General features: G+C 41.7%; 1 protein-coding gene across 1 annotated transcript in view; it reads left to right on the top strand.

Moving 5' to 3' along the window:
• Window positions 1-18,583, top strand: part of LOC139102398 (UDP-glycosyltransferase UGT5-like) — a 33,025-nt gene extending 14,442 nt beyond the window's left edge. Inside the window, exon 3 of the mRNA XM_070656260.1 lies at window positions 17,083-18,583. Coding sequence (XP_070512361.1) covers window positions 17,083-17,395 — 313 coding nt within the window. The 3' untranslated portion in view covers window positions 17,396-18,583. The remainder of the gene's footprint in view (window positions 1-17,082) is intronic.
• Window positions 18,584-22,633: the final 4,050 nt, after the last annotated feature.

Here is a 22,633-nt window from a genome sequence, read left to right as displayed (position 1 = left end):
AAAGGAATTAATTAATGTAGAACGTTTGGGAAAAAGCAAATGTTTGGCGAGAGAGTGTAACTCACAGATTGAAACATTTACATTTTCCACTAACTTATAAAATAGTTGCGTCGAACCGTCGCAATAATGAGCGTGGATAAATTGACGGGAAGCGATTTTCTCTTGATTTTGTTTAAAATATGCAAACAATTTGCGCGAAGAATCGTCGAAATTAATTAGATATGCGGCAGAAATCGTAAACATTCGTGACGCTAATGAACCACGCGGCTTTTTAATCGATGTATATTCAAAAGTTGCCACAGAATTATTTGAAAGTGGGGTTTAAAAAAAATTTTTTTTATGCATTTATGTTAAATATATGTTTATGTACGTATAAAAGTTGTCGAGAAAAAGACCCGTAAACAAACGATGGAACTCGAGAAGTAGAATCTGGGATAATCAATGCCGCGTAATACAATTAGCTACCATGCGTTAAAAAAAAAAAAAATCGTCAAGTTTCAGAGATAAAAGCGGAGGGTATTATCACCGAAGGATTGTAAACTGCAGCGCGAGAGGAGTTATTTTGCAGAAATAAATTAACGATACCGAGTGTATCCAATTATTTCGTCTGGCCATCTTCTTGGCCATCGGGCTGTTACGCGACGCCGCACTTTCTCGTTTTCCACAGAGTAGTTCTCCTCATTTTTTTTTTTTTTTTTTTTTTTTTCGTCCAACTTCTTCGTCCACCTTCGTCGACCATTACATCCCTTACAGGCGAGCAGGTGCGCCGAAGCACTCATAGGACCCGCACAATTCTCGTTTCTGCCTTTAAGAAAAAGAGTCACCTTCCTTCTCTCTTTTTCTCCTACGCTCTTGGCCTTCTCCGCAAAAAATAAGAGTTCCCAGCACATTTTGCCTCTCGAATAAATCCGGCCGGAAGAGCCGTGAGTGAGCAACGGTAGAAATGCGGCGCGAGGAGACGAGAAAGAAAAGGGAGATCGCGCGGGAATGGCGGATCGTCGGAAGTGGAAGTAGTCGAAAGGGTTACTCGCTCGCGAGAAAGAGTAAGGACGAGAACAACATGGCAATAAAGTAGACAAGGTGAGGCCGGTAACGCGGGATAGGGGAAATGGAGCACGAGAGAGATGTCTGGGCGGGCGGCGAGGGGTGGACGAGCGGAAAGAGAGAGTTAGAGACGTCGGGCTAACTTGGCGACGGAACCGCACTACGTTATCCCTGAGCCGTAACCGAAGAAGAAGCGCAGAGAGTCTGAGGGATGGGTGGACACGGTAGAAAGGAGAGGGTAAAGAAGGGCGAAGGGTGCTGCCTTACCTCCTTACAAACTGCCGAAACTTTGACTGCCGCCGCTCTTACGTGCCAGCTTGTGCTCGTAAGTACGTACTACCCTCTCGGCTTTTGCGGTGTGCGTGCGTGTGTCGATGTTCCGTACGTGCGTGCGTGTTAGATTATATAAGCCTGACGTATGCGAGTGTGTGCAGGAGCGAGCTCATGCGCGCGGGAGCACACCCGGCACAGTGCGCTTAAGTAACGCCTGCGAGTTATCGCGCGAGGTCTACCCCCGTGAATGGGGGTAGTTTGGAGTCGAATTTGATTATGGGTCCAAAGTACTTTCGTACTTCGCGGTGGAGGGAAAAGCAGAGAAAGAGAGAAAAAGAGAGAGAAAGAGAGAGAGGGGGGAGAAAGTGACGTTAAGCACTGATCTCCTATTACGCGATACTCTCGTTTAACTCTCTAGTACGTTATGCTTGTATTGAGCTAAGTAAGTTATTACTATACGTAGTTCATTTTTTTCCAATAGCAATTTATGAGTTAGACGGAGGACCAGAAAAAAAAAAAATTGATGTACTTTTATTTTTGTCACGTCTCTTATCTATTCCAAATGTAATAAAATTATGTCCGCGTGAAAATTATGTTCGAATTGTTGCTCCAATTTGGTGGAGAGTTCAGCTGAATCTAAAATTCAAATAAGACTCGAGAAAGAGAAAGTTCCTAGACAGGTCTTTGAGTATTTGGAAATTTGGTGGGTTCAGCCGAGAGAAAGGAGAATTTAAAAAAGATTTTTATTGAACTGACTTCGATCGTTTTTTAATTTGGCATATAAATTTCGTTTTGATAAAGTAGCGCGTGTCCTAGAAAAAACAAACTTCTCAATGAATCTGATATTAATATGGTTCGATCTACTTTCAATCATTCTTGAACTAAATGTCTTTTTAAAAAGAACCGAGGTTTCAAACCGCTTCTACTATTTATGCATAAAATTGTTATACAAAATTCAACAAAATTTTACCTAAAAATGTATTTTAAAACAGTAATCTTAATTAAACAAATTAGAATCTTAATAGAATTTAAATATCGTCATAAATATTTACATGTTATGTTAATTTGATTAAATAATTATTTCACACCTTTGTATAACGTAAAAAAAATTAATTTTTTAAAATGTTGCAAGCGAATAAGGAATTTATACCAAGTTTCCTAACAATCAAAGACGAGCTAGCTTTTCGCAAGCAAATAATGAGTTTGCGAATCTTTCTTCGTGATTTTTCGCGATAGCCCGAGCGAGAATTTTTCACAACTTTACTCAACGTCGTTTATATTCAAAATCATTCGAGGAGTGTCATTTGGCAAACTTAGGTTGTGAATTTGCGAATCTTCTTCGCGAGTCCGGAATCATGTCAACACAAATATTATACATCTCCGGCATGTAGTACCGGAGAGCTGTAAGTCCAAGTTTGGCTTGCAGGCGCAATCGTACGCAGTGATCTTCGGGGATTGAACGGCCACTTTGCGTTCCCGTATTTGCGGGGGCCAGCGAAAGTTAGGAGAATGGGACGTAAAGGGCAAAGGACTACCTTAGAGTTATATGGCGTTGGCACGGGTCACGGCTCTTTCGAGAAGTCGTAAACCGTACTCGAGAGCGTATTACTGTAATACGGTCTTAAGATCGTGCTGATTATATTTATCACTTGTAGAAACGCGCAGACGTTATCTTCGGAAGTCTCATAGCAACGTTGTGCTCCGGCAACTGCCTTTTGATCGATTCTATCTAAGATTTTCGCGTGCACCGCATAGAAAGCATCCTCGAAGCATCTCAGACGAATAACCGATGGTATCTTGGATATTATATGTAATTTAATTCCTTCGGACTAATATTATTTGACGCAACTAATAAATTTCGAATATATCGCAATTAAATATAATTGTACATGAAATTTTGTTAACGTTATTAAAGTTAATTCGATATTTACTCGTTAAAAATAATTTTTTTTTATTTTTACACGTCTGACAGTTTTTTTTTCTCGATAAGTAATTTACCAAAATTTTTTATTTTATTTTTTTTTTTTTACGAGAGAATCCGACGAACAGACATCGAGAAGCTGAAAATGCTTATTCGTGCCCCAGGCACATAAATCATGTACACGCGATACAAATCACCTATTTACACGCATGACGCAATCGTTTGTGAACACGAGAACGCGCGCGCTAAAATCCAGCTTATCCTATTACTTTCACGTCCGATCAAAATTTCGAGTTAGATATTGACAACTGTCCACTAACAAATACTAATAAGTATTAATCCTACAAAATATATTAATATTGCAGAAGAGGTTAATGTAAACGGAAAAATTATCAGATTATATTCCGAATTATTTAAATATAATATTTTGTCGTCACAGATAAAAGTCATCAAGTATATTAATTATAAACGCGGCGTATTACAACGTTATTTACGCAGCATTGCTTCTAAGGATCAAGGGAAATCGTGAAACTAAAAGTTCACGTGCTGCATCGATGCCGTACCGATATTCTGATATTATCGAAAGTAAGGGTTGCCTACTTGTCGGGCCGGGAGAGACAGCGCGCTCGTAAATCAACACCGGGGCGGCAATTAAGGTGGCTTGCGGAAACGAGAAAGGAAGAAAGAGAGACAGAGAAAGAGAGAAAAAGAGAGAGAGAAAGCGGCGCTTTCAAATCGCTCGACAATTTTACATTACTCATGCATGTAACGTTGTTGCGTTCGACAATTGGGGCGACTCACGCGACGTTAAAACGACGTGCTTGCAGCCGTGGTCTTTTTAACGGCAAAAAGAGAGAAAGAAAGAAATACCGGAAGAGAGCCGAGAGAGAAGGTATTTCGTATCGCTCATTATTTTACTCGTAATAGCTGGGACTGACAATTCGTCGTCCTCGTGTCTGAATCGCCATCGCGATCCTCCCTCGCGTGGTATTTCTTCCTTTTTTTTTTTCCCTTTTTAAATAGTAGCATCGATAAAGTCGAGACACGAGACAATGCATTCCCAGACAAACATCAGATAATTGTCGCGTGTAGATAAAAGCGACGATGTGCGCAGATAACATTATGGAAATGATAATTGCGCATCATAATTATTATATATAACTTCGATTGCAATGTATATACGCGTTTAGTAATAATCCATTATATTACACTAAAATACACGTTATTGAGGATTACGTTATTAGTCGGATTTATTTAATCGGTAACCAATCAGTGTCTGACCATTACGATAGTTATATCACTAATTTCCCTATTGCCTCTCGTTATTAGTATCGTTAATTTATCGGGCTCAATTAAAAATACGCGACTGAAGGAACTTCACAACGAAGCAACAAATTTTCGCGTAGAAGCTGGTACATTTCGCTTTGCGAAACCATCAGAGTATACCGCCCTTGGCCGTCCAAGCGGTTTAACGCGTTCAACGTATACGTCGTCTTTGCAATTACTTTTTTATTTTACTTAATCACGCAGCCTAACGACAAAATTCGATTGTACGTACGTGGCCCAAGTAAGAACGACCAAATACGAGCGATTTAACGGTGATCGCAGGCACGTTTGCCGGGTAACCTCGCGTTATTAATGCCGCGCTACGCCGGCCGGTGTCCTATTATTTTATGCGATATGTTTATTTTTGTCGGCCACCGCCGTCCGCCGATTTGTATTCACGTCTGTTTCACGAATTTGTTGGAATATCGAATGCTCGCTCGATCGTGTGTGTCCGTAATTATATCGGTCCGCCCGGCGGTAGCGGCAAAGAGACAACATTGCCGATGCGACGCTGCATTGTTTAAATAATTTTATATTACAAGTACACGCTATTCCGATGCGCAACAATAGACACATACGTGTGTAACGCGCACACAACTCCGATAGGGAATTTCCTGTACGCCAGACACCTGCGCCCCGTGTACTTTGTTATTTAATCCTAAATGCATTTCGCGTTATTTTGCCGCGCGGTGAATGTTGTTTAATCGTTTCTCGCTCCTAAATTTGCCGGTATAAGACAAAAATTGTGTTAAAAAAGAAAAAAACTCATTGAAATATTAAAGCTCTGATTAAAGAGTGCGAAATCAATTTCGAAAGTGATCAAGAGAAATACAAGCGGGAAAATATTCTTTCGCTAAATATTGCGAGTACGAATTTATGCGCAGTCGCGGCCGGGAAAAGCAGTTTTGCAAATGTTTGATAAAAATTTTTACTTCAAGCGCCGTAATTTTGCATTTTTCAACTAAATGAATTCATTAGTTACTTTTATTGTGCCATAGGTCGTAACAAAGTCTTCGCGGTCGCCGGGCGCTTTAGAAATTTGCGGCCGCGCCCCGCCGTCCCTTCAGTCACGTTTGTAAATTGCACGTCCACATCGTATACTCGCGAGCATCCGTGTCTCGCGATAATTAATTCTTTCCTTCGTATGAAAGGTCGGGACGATGACGGTGACAGCGGCGGTTGTCGCTTCGTATGTAAAACTTGCGAGCTTCATCGCGGCGCGAGGCGCGCGCGTCATGCATGGAACATCAAGGATCTTCTCTATAGAGCCGTCGCCAGTGAAATCGGTATTTTTTTTATTCTTTTTTATTTTTAGGATACCATAGAAATTTTATTGCACACGCGACCGAATAATATCCCGTAAAGGCACCGGGCCACCGTGCGTGCAATACCGCGGGGATGCGCGTTTAGGGCACGCCGGTATATAAATTCGTGACACGCATCGAAAAACGCGCCGCATCCGTCGATCCCGAGAGTCGACGGTGCTCTTCTTTTTACGCGCAGCTTGACTTTATTCCATTTTGAACAATAAAATATTTGCGGGACGCTGCGAAAGAATCTTACACGATAATGCCTGCGTTTTCAATATTTCGGATTGCCGATAAATCCGCGCGCGCATATGCTCCAATGTGTGTTTAATCCATTATCAATCAATCTCCTATTTTCGCGCCGTCGTAATATGCATAGATTAATAAAGGAAGTGGTGGAAGATAGCGAATTGTGTGAAAATTAATTACGACTGATATGTATGCAACAAATTTCGTAATTAAATTTCCTTTGTCCATTACTCGTATTTTCTGATTCGAACAAGCGGATTCATCGAAGGCCGAAAATATAGCACGGTAATTCCATTTTGAAAAGTGCCGTGGATAAAAGAAAATTTGTCGTTCGACATTTATTATTATTATAACATAATAAATCAGGTACTACCGTTATATTTCTCGTTGAAATAAATTTTTATATACCTACGCAAATGTCGTGAAGTAAAAAAATTTTTTTTACCATCATTCGAGTTTTAGAAAACTTGCGTTAGCCTATTCAGCTTTTCGGCGTATAATCGCGACCGTGCGTTTGTACGGCAATATTGCACAGTTTGCGGACGAAATGCCTTGCAAAGTTTGTGGTGTGCGACGAACAGAGCGCGCGCCCTCGCAAATAATAGCGCACTCGCGGTTGTTTAGCGGACATTGTGCGGCGTAATTGCCTGATCGAAATGATTTCGCACGGTCTCTCCTGACGAAATTCCATACTACAGCCGCTACGCCCGTAATTCGGTAACCCCGTTATTACGGTGCCGAACGCGGGTTCCGAACAAGCTGCACATCGGTGGTAACATCCCCTTATTTCTCCCGTACACGTACTCCCTCTCTTCCCCTTTCGAATTGTACCGGTAATTTTATGTCGGATGGCAGTGTTCGCGCGAGTTACATCCGGAGGCATTTTAACTGATTTACGATCCTTCAGTCATTAAAGGACTATAATATCTATTACGTGCCATTTAACGAGAAACACTAAAATTACGAAGTAAACGGTAAAGATGACGTTTCATAAAAAACGCATCATTATTTTTAGGATTAACAGCATTTTATTTATTAAGCATTTTAATTTGAGACTTGTTAATGAGTTCAGATATTTTTAATGTAAAAAATATATTTGTAGTAAAGGGCTGACTTACTTAATTGAGGACAAAGAATGTTTAGTACCCTTCTTTTTTTTTTTTTTTATTAATTACCAGAAGAAAGCATGCTCACGCTTCGCGTTTTAGTATATAGAAATAGGGTGTTATGTAGTTAATTTTGAACTTCAGATTTAATTCTTTTAGTCTAAAACTAGATGATATAATTATCGGATGGTCACATTGAACACATTCGATATAACGCGCAATACGATCTGCTGTCAAATACGTTCGCCGTGTTCGCACGAACAGCTTCAAAGGACATTCATTTTCCCTTTGTGCGGTAGCTCGCTTTCTTCCTTTATTTCGGCGAAAAGATCACGCGGATTTTATCTTTGGAATATTCATCCTCTGTTCCTTTTTCTCTATTTTTTCTTTTTTCGGTTCCTTGTCGAAGATTGCGCGGATTTCATCCTTTAAAGGCATATTCATTTCCGGCTCTGTATCGGGATCACATTTTTCGCTTTTCGCTTCGCACCGCGCCTTTGATAAAAGATTACGCGGGTTTGATCCACGGATCACTAGCGCAAAACGAGAAAAGAAGGGGATGTTAACTCTTATATATTAATAAATGTAGTTTTTTTTTTTTTTTTTTAATCGTGTAATTTTTTAATACGTCGTATACATTTTTTAAATTACCGTTCAATAGCTCATTATTTAATGGTATTTTTATAATTTAAATTATTTTTATACATTGTTAAATTTCTTGATGGATAACTTGAAAGAATCGAAGGTTAAGCTTCGCTAGTTTCCTTACAGATTTACTTCCGAATTATTATAGCGGACGTATGCACGTCGTACGAAGAGAATTGCGCGAGCTGCGAGAGATTAGGTTCATTTTACTTGTGGATTTATCCGTTCGATTACGTGCGAGAGCGAAACCACGTTATCTAGCCCGGCATCGAAATGGCGAGTACGTTTGCGTGATTACCGTGCTACGAGCAAATTAATACGGGAAATACGGAGATACGACCGACGATAGAACTCGTGCATAGGGGAGGGAGGTAGAAAAACGTTGCGGGCTAAATTTGGTGATTCCGGAGCGGATTACAAAGTATTAGCGTTGTACAAATTGTGTGAGTATTCGAGAAATAATTTCCATCACAAGGGATTCTCAGCGTAAAAACAGATAATTAACGTGTTCATGCTCTAATTATTAATGCGTAATGTGGCCTTTCTTCAAATTCTAAACCGTACATTTTATTTCATAATAACGTGCAATTATAAAATATATTCGTTTTTTAATCATTTATATAATGATTAAATATAAGTATTTATTAAAAAAAAGATAGAACGAGGACAATTATGAAAAATAGTGCAGAAAAATCATTGGATTTGCCGTCACGTCAACCCGTTATTTACAACAATCGCATTAATTTTTTTTTCCCGCATTTATTATCGACGAAACATTTTCCGAACGACGGGCGCAACTTTGATGCACGGGCATTGAATCTATGAAGTTTGATTATTCTCCCTTCTTGAACGCGAAATCCGCGCCGACTTTCTCAAGACGACGTCGGTCGTTTAAACGCACAGGGGTGCGGGCAGAATGTCTCCGCGACGTTAGAAGATATATATTTTCGGATTTTGATCTCGTCCCACATAATACCGTGAGGACCGCCACCCCCGCGACGAAATTTTTCCCAGCCCGTTCCCTCGGTCGCATTACCCGGGCGACTTATCGAGTTACAAAGACGTATATCGCCGGGAAGCGATTGGATTTTCCCGACCGCCGTCTAGCACCCGACGAAGGAGAAGGCTCGGGGGAACGAGATCGGTTTTATATATATATATATGCGTGCATGAGTGTACCGGGTGTCCGACGTCAATCAAATGCCGACAAAGCGATCACGTATTTTGAATCGTGAGAAGAGATTTTAAATTTATATATTTAGAGAAATGATGAGCGTATTATATTTTTATATTTATAAATTAATAATTGTAGTGCGTGCTATTTTTAAAAATTGTCTTAGCAAAGATATTTTAAAAAGCGATGTCTCATCCATTTTATTTATTAGAATTGTTATTTTGATGCTATTTGATTTCTTAATTATTTTTATATTAAATCTTTGTACTATATTTAATATATACAAATTGGAAAATACTTAGAAAGAAACAAATAAATGAGAGCTCAAAGACACCCAGTGTGCATTCGGTTGGCATACACGTAGATCTTATGTCTCGGCACATGATAATTTAGAGTAGAATCGGCGCGGTACTCGATCTTTATGCATCGTCGACCGTTGCCAAGTGTCCCGCCCAATCTTCGAACTGGAAATACTTATTTGGAGAAGAGCACCGCACACCGGCTGTCTCTGGCGAACGAATCGCCGATAAAGATTGCCGCACCATTGGCAGCGCCTATGCACCCCGGCACATGGTGGCTACCGAGCCGCGGGTGGTCGAATCTTCAGCGAAGAAGAAGAAATAGAGAATGCGGATGCAATGGCGCGTTTATCGCGGTCGAAAGAGTAGCTGAGATCGCGGTTAGTTAAATGACAAAAGTCGAGTGAACCAGAAAAATTTATATCTCGGTATAATTTTTCTTTTTTTTCCTTTTTTTTTCTTTTTTTTTTTTTACAAATAGAATCGATATTTAAAATTTGATATTCAAAGTTTATTTCTTCCCCCAGCTTCGTACGCAATTGAGATGCATTTGTGAACCGAATCGCACGTGGAGTAAAGCTCCCGATTAAATGGCAGCTCGGCGGTAATTGCTCGATCATTTAACTGGACGTGATCCAGTCAGCGTTATCGCGATTTTGATAAATAGTATAACAATACGCGATCATCGGCGACCGAACGAAATCGTATCGTTGCCGGTTCGTTGACGACTCGCCGTGCAGTTGCCGTTAATTATGATTGAACGCTAATTAATCGAGATACTACCAGTGCGCATAATTATGAAATTAAACGGATAGAGTTACAACAATTTCATTGGCCCGGTGTACTCCGTCGAAACTGTACAATTATTTTCATTATCGAGGGACACTCGATACCCATCGGGCGAAGCCAAAGGCCCGGAGGTTCAAGTCGAAATTTGATTTTATCTAAAAACGAAATCAACTTCGGAGCTAAGATGAGGTATTTTGTCGCGACATTCCAAGTGTCAAAGTAATATATCGACAGAATATTGCCTGCACGACGAAATTATTGTGCGATAATACAGACCGGTGCGGAGCGATAACTTCGTATTGCGATGCAGTTGAGGGCCGCGAGAAGAGCCTTTTAACCCGGCTAATCCAATGGGAAAGACATTCGGTCGATGGCCGGTGTCAAAAGGTTGGTTACTCCGGGAACCAGTTAATCTTTTTCTCAGCCCGTAGGGACGTACCAGTACGTGACTCGCGACGGGACGGGTAAACTTTTATTAAAAATCTAATTGGATCGGAACTCGGACCCGGGGGCCACTCCGCCGTCGTAGTATGTGTGAGCGTGTGAAAAAGAAAATGTGCGCGCGCGACGTCACTATTCGGTTGTCTATGCCGTATAAACTATAGTTAAAAAAAAATATATTTAAATGTTTATGAAAATAACGTCTGAGAATTTTGCAGTAAGAAATTTTAGAAATTTAAATTTATCATTGGAAAGTAATATAATTCTTCCGATTTAAAGACGAACCAGCGAGGTGCAATAAATGACAAAAAAACAAGAGTAATTTTTTTTTCACGAATATAAATTCACGAATATGTTTCACGGCGCAAAAAAAAAATAAAAAAAGCGTTACTCCATAATGAAACGATCTTCACCTCATTCGCGAAAATTCAGAGAGCCCGCGGCCATTCGCCCCGAAGACGTTGGGAAAAATCTATGTGTCCTCTTTGTAGAATCTGAAGAGGACAGCGTCCGTAAATCCGTCGCGGCTTCTTAACCCCGTCGGCCAACTTCCGACACTTTTTGGCGCCGACCCTGGGTCCCGTTTATTCTTGCTGCCGCATCTCATTAATCTCAAGTACGATTTCCATCTTTCAACGAAATCGCGGGACACCCGGCCGCGACGCGCTCCGCTAAGATTAAAATTCACATACTCGCGCACGATCGCGTCCGATAACATCTTTCAGTAATCGACGACCTAATTCTTAATGTAGAGTAAAACTATCTGTCGCTAAAACATTTTGCTTCCACCCTCATCGTTTCTCGTTTGTAAAAAAAAAAAAAGAAAATAGCAAAACTTGTTTTTTAGTGAAAGACAATTTTTTAATCAATTGTCATTATTTTACCAGTAACAAAAAGTGGAACTTAAACGAGGGCAAACTATTTTGTTTAATCAAAATTATTATAAATTATATGATATATTATTATCCTGCATAGTCGTTTATTTATCGAAACGATTCGCTTGTTCATCGAAACGAATATTTTTCTTAGGTATTACGTGCTGTTTCGCTCAGTTTGTTGGAAATGTTACTGTTGCATAACATGATTCAATCGATATAAATTGGCAGGTAACTGTCGCGCAAAATTCACGTGAATTGGCGTAAAACAAACGCGAGTAAATATCGTAAATATTTGTCGTTAACAACATAGCCAACAACGCAACATCCGTTTTTAATTGTTTTGCAGCACGAGACTAACGAAAGGCTGGTTCAATATTGTTTGCTGCGGAAACATTTTTTCTTTCTTCAACGCGTTAAACGATTGATTAATCTCGTGTGTATTTTTTTTGTTTCGAAAGCTGTTTACTTGATTATAACGCATAATTATGATCCCGTGACGTATTAAAATTTGTGTTTCAAATAACGTGTGCGACAAGGTTTACTTTTTTATTTTTTTTTTTTTTTTTTTTGTAATTAAATATTCGTTATACCAAAACACACTTCCAATTGCGAAAATAGTTTGATAATAAATAGCGCAAAATTGATGGTTTTAGCTGCAGATTTTATTCCAAATTGCAAATTTCAAATTGACATTTTATTCACTTTCTACAGAAATCGTGAAATAAATTGTCTAAAGATAATCCGGCGTATAATTTATGAAGTGAGAAATTATGTAGAGATAATTAATGCTGCTTTTCAAGGATTATTTCCGGGGTGATATTTCTACTTCAGAATTTGTGAATGGAAGATGGTGCTTGTCAAACGCATAAACGCGTGTGCAGCCGCGCGCATTAGGGGAACTAGCGCAGGGTTGTTACACGTCAACCGGGGGTCGTACCGTTGGCACGATATTGTAATCGCGGATTTGAATGTTGTTTGCGTCAGCTGCAAGCATAACGTATTGGTCTTTTCTATTTTTGGTCTTCCAATTAGTTTGGCGCACTGCCGCCAGTCATGCGCGCGCGAATTTCCGCGAGGGTTCCGCGGGAGTATACAGTTACGGCGATTCGCAAGCAATATCAACGCGCGAGCGAACGCGAAAACGAAAATGTAGCCAGTTTACCCGCCCAGTTTGCCTCTCAATTTACCGGTTTAACTTCACCAAAACGCGATTTTGAGTTATTTTTACACGCAGAAAAGAATTTGATATTTGACGAGGGAGAAAGATTCAAACGTGTACATTTTTTTAATAAGTTATACAATTGCGTCAAATTTATATTTTCTCCCGATAAACTTAACGGTTCTCCTACTTCAAGTGCAGAATGCAAACTTATTATTATATGAACTGTTTCAAAATTTATTTTTGATTCTCGTTTCGTTAATAAATTATTATTTTCGCTGTAACATCCAAATCTCGTTTAAATCGCGCCGATATTTAAAGTACCAGGAAGTTTGAACTCGGTGTATTTATTTTTTACGTTCAACACCGGAGATTAAATTCCGCCAATACAAATCACTTCGGAATCATTTGTCAATTTTTCGACTCATCAAAAAATTGCGTTTCGGCGAATTTGAGTATTGAAAAAAATATTAGAAGAAAAAAAAAATGGAGAAAAAAAAATTATAGAACGAGATACGCGGCGCGGTCGATTTCCTTCCGGAAGCCGGGAAGCCTGATACCGCTCCGAATCAAGCTCGTCGGATCGCTCGGGAACGTATTTCCGGCGGAAATCGGAGATCGATCACTCGGCTGGCTCGTTTTTCGCCGTTTTCGTCGGCAGCTGTTTACGGTTTGCGCGCGCTGATTGCGAGAATGAGCGATGCCGTTCTACAGCCACGGTGGTATTGTAATAATGTCGTGTACACGCCGAAAAGTAATTTCGTAATACGATATCGCCGGGCCGGGGCGATGCCGCGCGTACGCGATGAAATTGTTATCGGCCGGAAGTACATCTGACATTTGGCACCGTTACGACTATTATTTAATGCGCCGCACGGAATTCTGCGTCAACTGCGCGCGCGGCCTGCGAATGATAAATATAATTAACGCGCGGATCCGGGAGGCCCACTCGTACCCGCCATGCGAGAGAACGCGTTACAATTATAATTCTCCGTGTACGGTCGTTAACCCTGTGTTACTCGGGGTGCTTTCTGAAGCGGCGCAAAATTCGCGGGTATAAACTAGGAGACTCGGTTCGAATTTATTCCGCGCTGATAATTCTCAATTTAGTTCGATTTTCGAAGGTTCTTGCAGATTTGTCTTTGAAAACACAAACGAGCGCGATCAAATCTTTTTAATTTTATTATTTAATTAATTAATTTTAATTAATTTTTTTTATTTGATTTTCAACCGATGTAAATCTCATCGAGAGTTAAGAGCACGAGTGAAACTGCTATTTATTTTACTGGTGCATTCGACACGTCTTTTATTCCTCAATTCAAGTCATTCCGTTCTGTCGGTGGCTTGTGTTTAATTTTTTTTTTCCTTTCTTTTTTTTACAAAAAGTCAATCTTCTTTCGAAGAGTGAACGAGATCAGTCGTGGTAGTAAACATAATGCATTGCCGGTTGGAAAAGTAAGTTGTAACACGCCGGCGGACGGTCTGCGCGCGAGGTATGAAAATACGTGTAACTTATGAGACTTCGCAGTGTTTCGAAGTTTCTATTACGTCAATTCGGAGTTGCAGGGAAAACTATTTTCGAAACTTCGTCCACCGGAGGGTGGAAAAACTTGGTCCGTCCTACGTCTATCGCAACAGCGAGTCACGCGTTCGATGCGTAAAGGGACGAATTTATCATGCATATGGTTAACATGCCAATAAAACTTGACACTTTTGCATGATAAAACGCGACATCCACATTTATTATTGAATATATGACTTAAAAACGCGTAGCAAAAACGCACAAGAAGGCTTACAGTCGCGTAAAAAACGTTCTTATTAAAATCAAAGCTTTCGCGCTACATATTTAATTATAGTTAACTATTTATTAATGCATATCAGTTCTTTTCTTTTTTTTTTTTCCTTTTGTCTTTTTCCTTTTCGGGAGAAGTGCACGTCGCACATATTTCGAATTGAACGTAGACGTAAGTTTCATCTAAAAGTGATGAACAAGAGGGGTTACGGAATGAGGGCTTCTTCGTGATAGCGTTGTAAGTCGGGAAAGTAAGTTCGCATAGCGCATCGCGCGACGGACGGCCACGATCCGAGGGAGATATCGTTGGAATTATGATTCCCCGGAGATATGAGCCGACCTCCGGAAACGGAGATGATGGCGGGAGATGCAACTTCGCGACATTGGCTTCGGTACTTTTCTGACTAAATAATTTGCTCGACCTCTGATAACGAACTCGGCGTATCTGTCGCAAAAACCTGCTTCTCGGCAATTACAAGTAGCGCACATCGACCGCGACATTCTTTATTTTTTGAATTATCTAAGCGATAAGTAAATTATGTTTCTTTTACGATGAATTTTTAAAGACGATATTTGCGCGATAAATAATGCTTATGTCGGCAAAATAAACGTTTTCGTTTTAAAAATATTAATTAAAAAAATTAAAGAAGAAATATTTAAGTTTCGTCACATAATTATTTTTTAACAAATTGCATTTAAAGCGGAAAAGTTATATATAACGTAGAAAAAACGAAGAGCAATATAAAAATTTAATCAGTTCCAATTCAAAAATTTGAACGTATATAGAACGCTTTAAATCATATCTCTCATTTCTTCTAATCGAACCGAAGATAACACCGCCGTTTTCCGTCCATTATGGCGTGTTCCGATTGTAATGGCTTCTCGGGACACTCAGATCGTCGTAATTTGATCTCCGTTTTAAGATAAGAACCGTATTAACTGTACGATGGCGTAAGCCGCTATTCCAGCTTCTGTACGCGAACACTTTTCGTTGTAAGCACGCGTTTGGACGGACGATAGTGGGACAACGTGATTCGATCGACGCTATTAGCATTCTAATCACTCGCATAATATTGTTCAACGATAATAATGCAAATTTTTTTTCTACTTGTATCATGTCTAGAATTATTTGTCGAATAGATAATTGTCTCTAGTTCATTAACTAAAATTAATTCTAGAGATAGCGTTAACGTCAACGTTCTTGTAATATTTATAATGTATGTATGTAAGTAAAATTTCACTCTAGACTCGGGGAGATTTGTTTAAACAATTAACTTGTAGACTGTCATAGAAGAACGAACGGCGCAATTGCGCAAAATGCGTTTACCGCGTCGCAGAGTGCTGGCGTAACACGAAACCGTGGTTAACGTCACACGTTCAATATTGATGCGTTGGTGGTCGGTACTGGCGTCTCGCGTACTCGCGGATAATTTGTAAACGCAAAAAGAAGCACAACACGGGCAGAGAAAACGCTCCCGAGGGTGCAGCCAGAAGGTGGGATGTTTTATGCGATGTTAAATTTCACGCGACGGCTCTACGTGCCCTCCGACCTCGTCGGTGCCACCCCCCCCCACCCGGTCCGCCACTCTTGTTCGTTCGCGGAAAAAAAGTATATTCTTTCACTCGTTAGCTCACGGCGAGGAAAAAAAAAAAGAGAATTCGTCTGCATTTTACGGCCGATGCAGTTACGCGAGTTTGTCCCGTCGGTGTGACGAATAAATACCCTCCCCTTTCTCCCTTGCCCTCCTCCCTTGTTCCCTACATCAGATTCTATCTGTGACAGGCCTGAAGCGATGGCTTGGGGCCGATCGTCGACAGGTGCGGCTCCGAACCGGAAGAGAGCGTCGGACGCGCTCAAAATTGATGGTTAATTCAAAACCACCGCGGGGGCTCGAACTGAATTTAACCGAGGCAAATAACGGGGCACGATCGGCACGGGTGACGGGAGGGCCAGGGTGCCGGTACGCTGGAAAAGGGAAGCGCCGGTAGGTTACGCACGGGGGAATGAACGCGGCGCGGCCGTGCATCAGGTTGATTCGCGGGCTGCAGCTGTAAACACGAATAATGGAGAGTACCGATCGGTAAATTGTGTGCTCGGGTTTGCCGTGGGTAGTTGCACGAGCGCGACCGTCCTCCCTCATCGTTCGTTCGCTGTCCGCGCGCCATTCCGCCTCTTCATCCTCCACCCTTCATTCTTCGCCCTCGTGAAATTTTTTTTCCCCGCGGACAATCGCGACGCATCTCGCGACGATTGTTACGCGCATGTATTTGCTCGGTGATGCGATATGCACTTTGCCAAACCCCGCGTCTATCTATGGGAAACCCGAAATCGTCATCCCGATTTAAACGACCAATCTGGTTTGATCGATCGATCCAATGTTTCAACCGCGGCGCTCACACGTCCAGCTGTCCTCCGCGAATTAGACGTGAATGAAAATAGATATTCGCTTTCTCTGAAGGTTTCAGCAGTTTAAAAAAAATTTTTTATTTTATTTTATTTTTTATTTTTAACGCACGCCTGTCGCTCTATCATATTTGCTCTGCATATCCGAACGTATGCAGGATAAAAAGAACAAATAACAAAAAAATAGAAAGGATTTCCTTTTCCGCGTCGAAGGGGGGAAAGAAGTGCGCGCGATCAAGTATGTATTTCATCCAAGTATCTTCCTTTGCTTTCAGTTACCGCGAGAACGCCCAGAAGCTTTCGAAAGCTTATCGTGATCGACCTGCCACGCCGTTGAAGACGGCGATATGGTGGACGGAATATATCGCCCGGGGCAATGGCAGATTTTACTTCCGCAGCGACGGCGCGGATGTATTTTGGTATCAGAGGCATTTCATCGACGTCGCGCTTGTTTTGATTATCGTCTCCGCAACGTTCATCTACATACTCTTCCGGCTGATCAAGCTGCTGCTGTCGCTACGCGGTACCGTCAAAGGAAAGCCCGGAAGCCAAACCGAGGAACGGAACAGGTGGAAAAAGAAGGACTGATGATGGGACGTCGCATTGCCATATCGCGAAAAAAAAAAAACCGTCTTAAAGATGAAAAAGGGCAGAGAATTTATTTCGCGTGTCGTCAATCGGATCACGAGTAAATTACGAAGCGGGGAAAACGAAATAATCAAGTGCCGAATAACAATACTCAGTTAATCGGTTAAATAACTAGACAAAAAAAAACCTGAATTGTTGGGAAGTTTTTTTAATGAAAGAAACTCTCGCAATAATTTATCATTAAATCTTTTCACGCTTTTGCAGCGACGCTCAACTCGAATGTTACCACCGTGGATATTTATACTTTTTCAATATTTCTACGTAAAGTTAGCCGAGAAGTACGTTACAGCCCGCGTGTGTTGGCTGGTTTTAGCTTAATTGTTATCGGCAATTTCTTTTCTGGGAGGTGCGGACCTTAAAACTGGCGTGGGGCAAAGTCGTTTAATCCTCGGATAGTTTGCAGTATTTTATGGTATCCAAGAATAACCGTTAACTAAAACTCGTCTAAACAACGCGCAGGTGGTGTAAGACTTAAAAATAAAATAAAATGTTACACCTACAAACATGTCGTAAAAAGTTCTTCGCTAAGAAATCATAATCAAGTTTTCGTCAGTTTCAACAGAGATTTGTATCGATAAGAGATATTAATAATAGTTTGACCCACCCGCAGATAAAATAATGAATAAAACTGTGTGTTTTATTAAGTCATTGTTATCTTCTTAATATAGTACTTTTGAGGTACGTTTATATAATATTGTTTTCTACTTTCATCTCTTAGACATTCAACGATACGAATGTAATCGTTAAACTTTTTAATGCCCTACGTACTCACGCACCTTTTTATTCGCCGCGAATCTCCCAAATTTTGGTGCAAGGAAATGGTGTACTCAATTGTTACATTTCTTATAATTTTTACTATATCGACATGGAAACGTTACTTTACAAGTTCTTTAAAAAGTTTGTAAATGTGCCTAGGCCTTCGCTTTTATTTAAGAAAATCCGAACATTTCATTGTTATAAAAAAAAATCATGCGACTCACCGGTTCGATGCGCAGCAGCGGAGTTATTCAGATGTGATGATGCTGTAACAAAAAAAATATATTTTGTTAAAAAAACTTGTATACGTTTCTAATTAATATTTTAATTAAATAATAAAACAGAAAGTTATCCAAAATTTCATACATTAAATTTCTTTTATTGTAAAAATTATTTCTTGTCTGATTTTTAGATTTACCATTGATTTAAGTTATTATACGAAATACCATCATTAATTTTATGTAATTAAAATTACATTTACCTTAACGTTGCTCCGCTGAAGCAAGAGCCAACCCGAGGCCTCCTCCTCCACTCAGATGGGACGTGTCGAGCCATCCTTCCACGAACTTGTCACTCGCGAAATCCACGACCGGTGACTCTATCGCGAAAGCTAATAAAAAAAAAAATCACTCCTATTTTCTCGCGCGACCATGGACGGAAATAATTCGACTTTCTAAGCTTCGCACAAAAAGATCGCCGATTACTTCGTGAACACTCTTGAAAAAATGCCCGACGAAATGGCAATAGTTCGTTCACTGAATATTGGCGATGAGAATATAACGTTGTTTCTTTGAGATTCCATCTGAAACACAATAAGAATTTTGCTAGATTAATCGCAAGTCAGGTATCAAGATTTAAAAATTTATTTTACGCGTATCGAAACTAGCTCGAGACGTTGGCTGCGTACTCGGCAGTCGCCATGCACGAAGCAACATGAATATCACAAGACTCACCTTGTCCTTCGGCTCCGTTGCTCGCCTGCTACGCAGCGATGATGCGGTTGTGCGATAAAAGGCAGAGTAGCTCGGGACCTTGGTTGGCTGCGTATTTCGGTAGTCGCCACATGCGGAGCGACGACAGGAACATCGCAAGACTCGCCGTCCTCATGCTCGTTGCTCGCCCGCTACGCAGCGATGATGCCGGTGTACGATGAAAGGCAGAGTAGCTCGGGACCTTGGTTGGCTGCGTATTTCGATAGTCGCCACATGCGGAGCGACGACAGGAACATCGCAAGATTCGCCGTCCTCCCCCTCTAGCTCGTCACTCGCCCGCTACGCACCAATAACACGGTGTACGTTGAAAGGCAGCTAGCTCGTAACCTTGGCTGCGTACTCGGCAGTCGTCATGAGCGATGTGACGTCACGAACGTAGCAAGACCCACCGTCCTCCCCCTCTGGCTCGTCACTCGCCCGCTACGCACCAATAACACGGTGTACGTTGAAAGGCAGCTATCTCGTAACTTTGGCCGCTTACTCGGCAGTCGTCATGAGCAATGTGACGTCACGAACGTAGCACGTCTCACCCCGTCCTCCTCCTCCTCCTCCTCTGGCTCGTCACTCGCCCGCTACGCAATAATAACACATTGTACATTGAAAGGCAGACTAAGCTCGTCACCTTAGCTGCATACTCGGCAGTCGCCACGCACGACGCAACATGAATATCGCAAGACTCACCTGCTGCGCAACGGTAACCCGGACGTCGAGAGGCAGACTGGCTCGTGAACGTGGCTGCGCACTCGGCAGTAGTTGCCATGCGCGAAGTGACGTCACATCGCATGACTCCCGTCCTCTTCCTCTTCCTCTGGCTCGTCCCTCGCCCGCTACGCAACGATGACGCCATTGTACGTCGAAAGGCAGACTACCTCGTAACCCTGGCTGCGTACTCGACAATCTCCATGCGCGAAGCGGCGACAGGAACATCGCAAGACTCGCCGTCCTCCTCCTCTGGCTCCTCACTCGCCCGCTACGCAGCGATGACGCCGTTCTACGTTGAAAGGCAGACTATCTCGTAACCCTGGCTGCGTACCCGGCAGTCTGCATGCGCGAAGCGGCGACAGGAACATCGCAAGACTCGCCGTCCTCCTCCTCTGGCTCCTCACTCGCCCGCTACGCAGCGACAACGGCGGCTACGTGACTCCTTCCCTCTCGCCTCCCCTTCCCTCGGCCGCCGCGGGCGGTCCTCACTACAAATGTACGTAAATATTTTACACGGCACTTTAAACTGTTCCCCGATATCGGCACTTGCTTCGACGACGGTGGCTGACCTTCGTAACCATTGTGTAACGTGCATAGATATTTCGTTGACAGCCGGCCGTCGAGAACTGAGAAGGAACTCGTTCCCACTCACTCGGTGACGTAGATGGGCCCGCGTTCTCCCTCAGTTCTCAATCGTCGACGCTCGTCGGAACATCCACGCGCGCACTCTGGTGAGACTCGACGCACAGTACTTTAAAGTCACGTACGCAAACCACCGTCGCCGAAGCGAATGCGACACCTGTCTTTTTTAGTTTAACGTTGAAAATTATTAAATGTTAAAGTTAGTTTAAACGTAGAAAAACCGAGAGTGAACAACGTGCTCAAGCCGCGTGCTCTGTAATACCATTATATATAAATATATATTATTCGTCCGTCTGACAAATTAAATTATAATTTATTCTTTTACGTTATTGCTTATTCTTGTTATATATAAATTTTAGTGAGAATTCAAGAACGCTTAGATACGTGTAAACGCGCATATATCGCCGGCAGAGGGCAGGCGAAGGCAGGGGATGAAAAAGAAAGTGAAAAAAAATGTCTCGCAAAGTGTGAGGAAGGGAGGCGCGGGAATAGCTCGCGAACAGGAAGCGGGAACAACGAAGAGAGAAGAGAACGGGGAATGGAAATACCGCGAGAGCACGGCGAAGAGATGTACGAGAGCGAGGCAGCTTTGCGGGCATTAAGAAGTATTTCCCAGGTGGCCGGGTCTCCCACTGCGTCAACCGGCTTCCCCCCTCGGTTGCTGAGCAGCGGCAACCAAGAACCACGTCGTGGGCCGTCGAGTTTACGGTGTTGGCGTCATCGTTTGCGGTAATACCACCGTTTTCTTTTCTTTGTACTGTTTTACTGTAGACACTGCGACACCCTGGAAGCCTAGCGTTACGCCTTTCGCCGGTAGAAAAAGATCAAAGGGTTAGGTTTCTTATTAACAGATTCGCAACTTTCGAACTTAATAACGCAGTTAATATTAGAATATTTTTTTGAGAGGGGGGGGAGGAAGGCTCGTGTTAAATATTCACGCGAGTTATTTCAATAATTCTGATTAACGCTTGGTCTCGTCGAGGTATTTGGTATCGGGGAAAATTAAACTATCGCGTCGTAGGAAAAGCGTTTGATAAAATTTTTGTCGAACGGGTAACGGAAGTTGCATCGATTAAAGAATATGCCGTTCGCGCGACTCTCGCGGTTCTAGTGTTGCACAATTTGCGACGAGTGACAATGATAATCGCCATCGGGAGGGCGGCTTCGACGCGACGAGAACGGATCGCGCGGGATTAAAGGCGATTCACCTCGGATTCCGTCGGTACTCTACCGCCTCCGTTTTCTTCGCCTTCGCCGAGGTAACTCTCTCGTCTTATCCGTGAAAGCGGCAGGGTATTCCTGTAAAGATATGCGAGACGGTAAACACCGGTTTTCGATAATACTGTCTCACGCTCTGCGATAATCGCTCGATTAAATTTGGAATCCGTTTATAATCTGAAAACATTTATATTGTATTCGGAAATGAATCGATTATTATTAGGCCACTCGTAACAACCCGATAGACATTAATATCATTTTTTTATTTAATTTTAAGTTTATTTAATAAGCAAAATATTCGATATTGTTTTTTATTTTATTTTATTTTATTTTATTTTTTAATTAATACACGTCAGACGTTCCCTCTCAACTGTTTTATTTATTAAATGTATTTCTTGCTGATTGATTTTTCTCCTCAGTCAGGAATTTTTGTTATTAGTTTTCTTCTTTAATCTGGAGAAGTGCGTTCCAATTTTCAGAGCGCGCATTTCTGCGAATATTGTACTTCGTCTTACTCCTCAAGTTGACGAAATTATAGACCCGCGAGAACTTAAATTACGTTAAAACAAGAGAGATTTGTCTGCGACAACGCGAAAGGAAAAATGTCGTACCCGTTTCATCATTATTTTGCGAGAAATACTTATAATAAATAAAATACATTTTAATTACGCGTGGCAACGCTTGATAAAGGAACGCGAGTCGCAAAGTAAAAACGTTTGCTTATTACGTTGTCCGTGGATATGTTAGAAACGCACGATTTGCAGGGAATCGAGGAAGGAATCTATCGCGTTGCGAACATCCTCGTCTCGATCGATGCACCGCGAAAGCACGCAAACACGAGTGACGTTTGACGTTCGGGAGAAAATAA

Source organism: Cardiocondyla obscurior, linkage group LG05 (genome assembly GCF_019399895.1).
Source record: "Cardiocondyla obscurior isolate alpha-2009 linkage group LG05, Cobs3.1, whole genome shotgun sequence".
Taxonomy (NCBI): domain Eukaryota; kingdom Metazoa; phylum Arthropoda; class Insecta; order Hymenoptera; family Formicidae; genus Cardiocondyla; species Cardiocondyla obscurior.
This window is presented reverse-complemented; position numbering and strand designations above follow the sequence as displayed.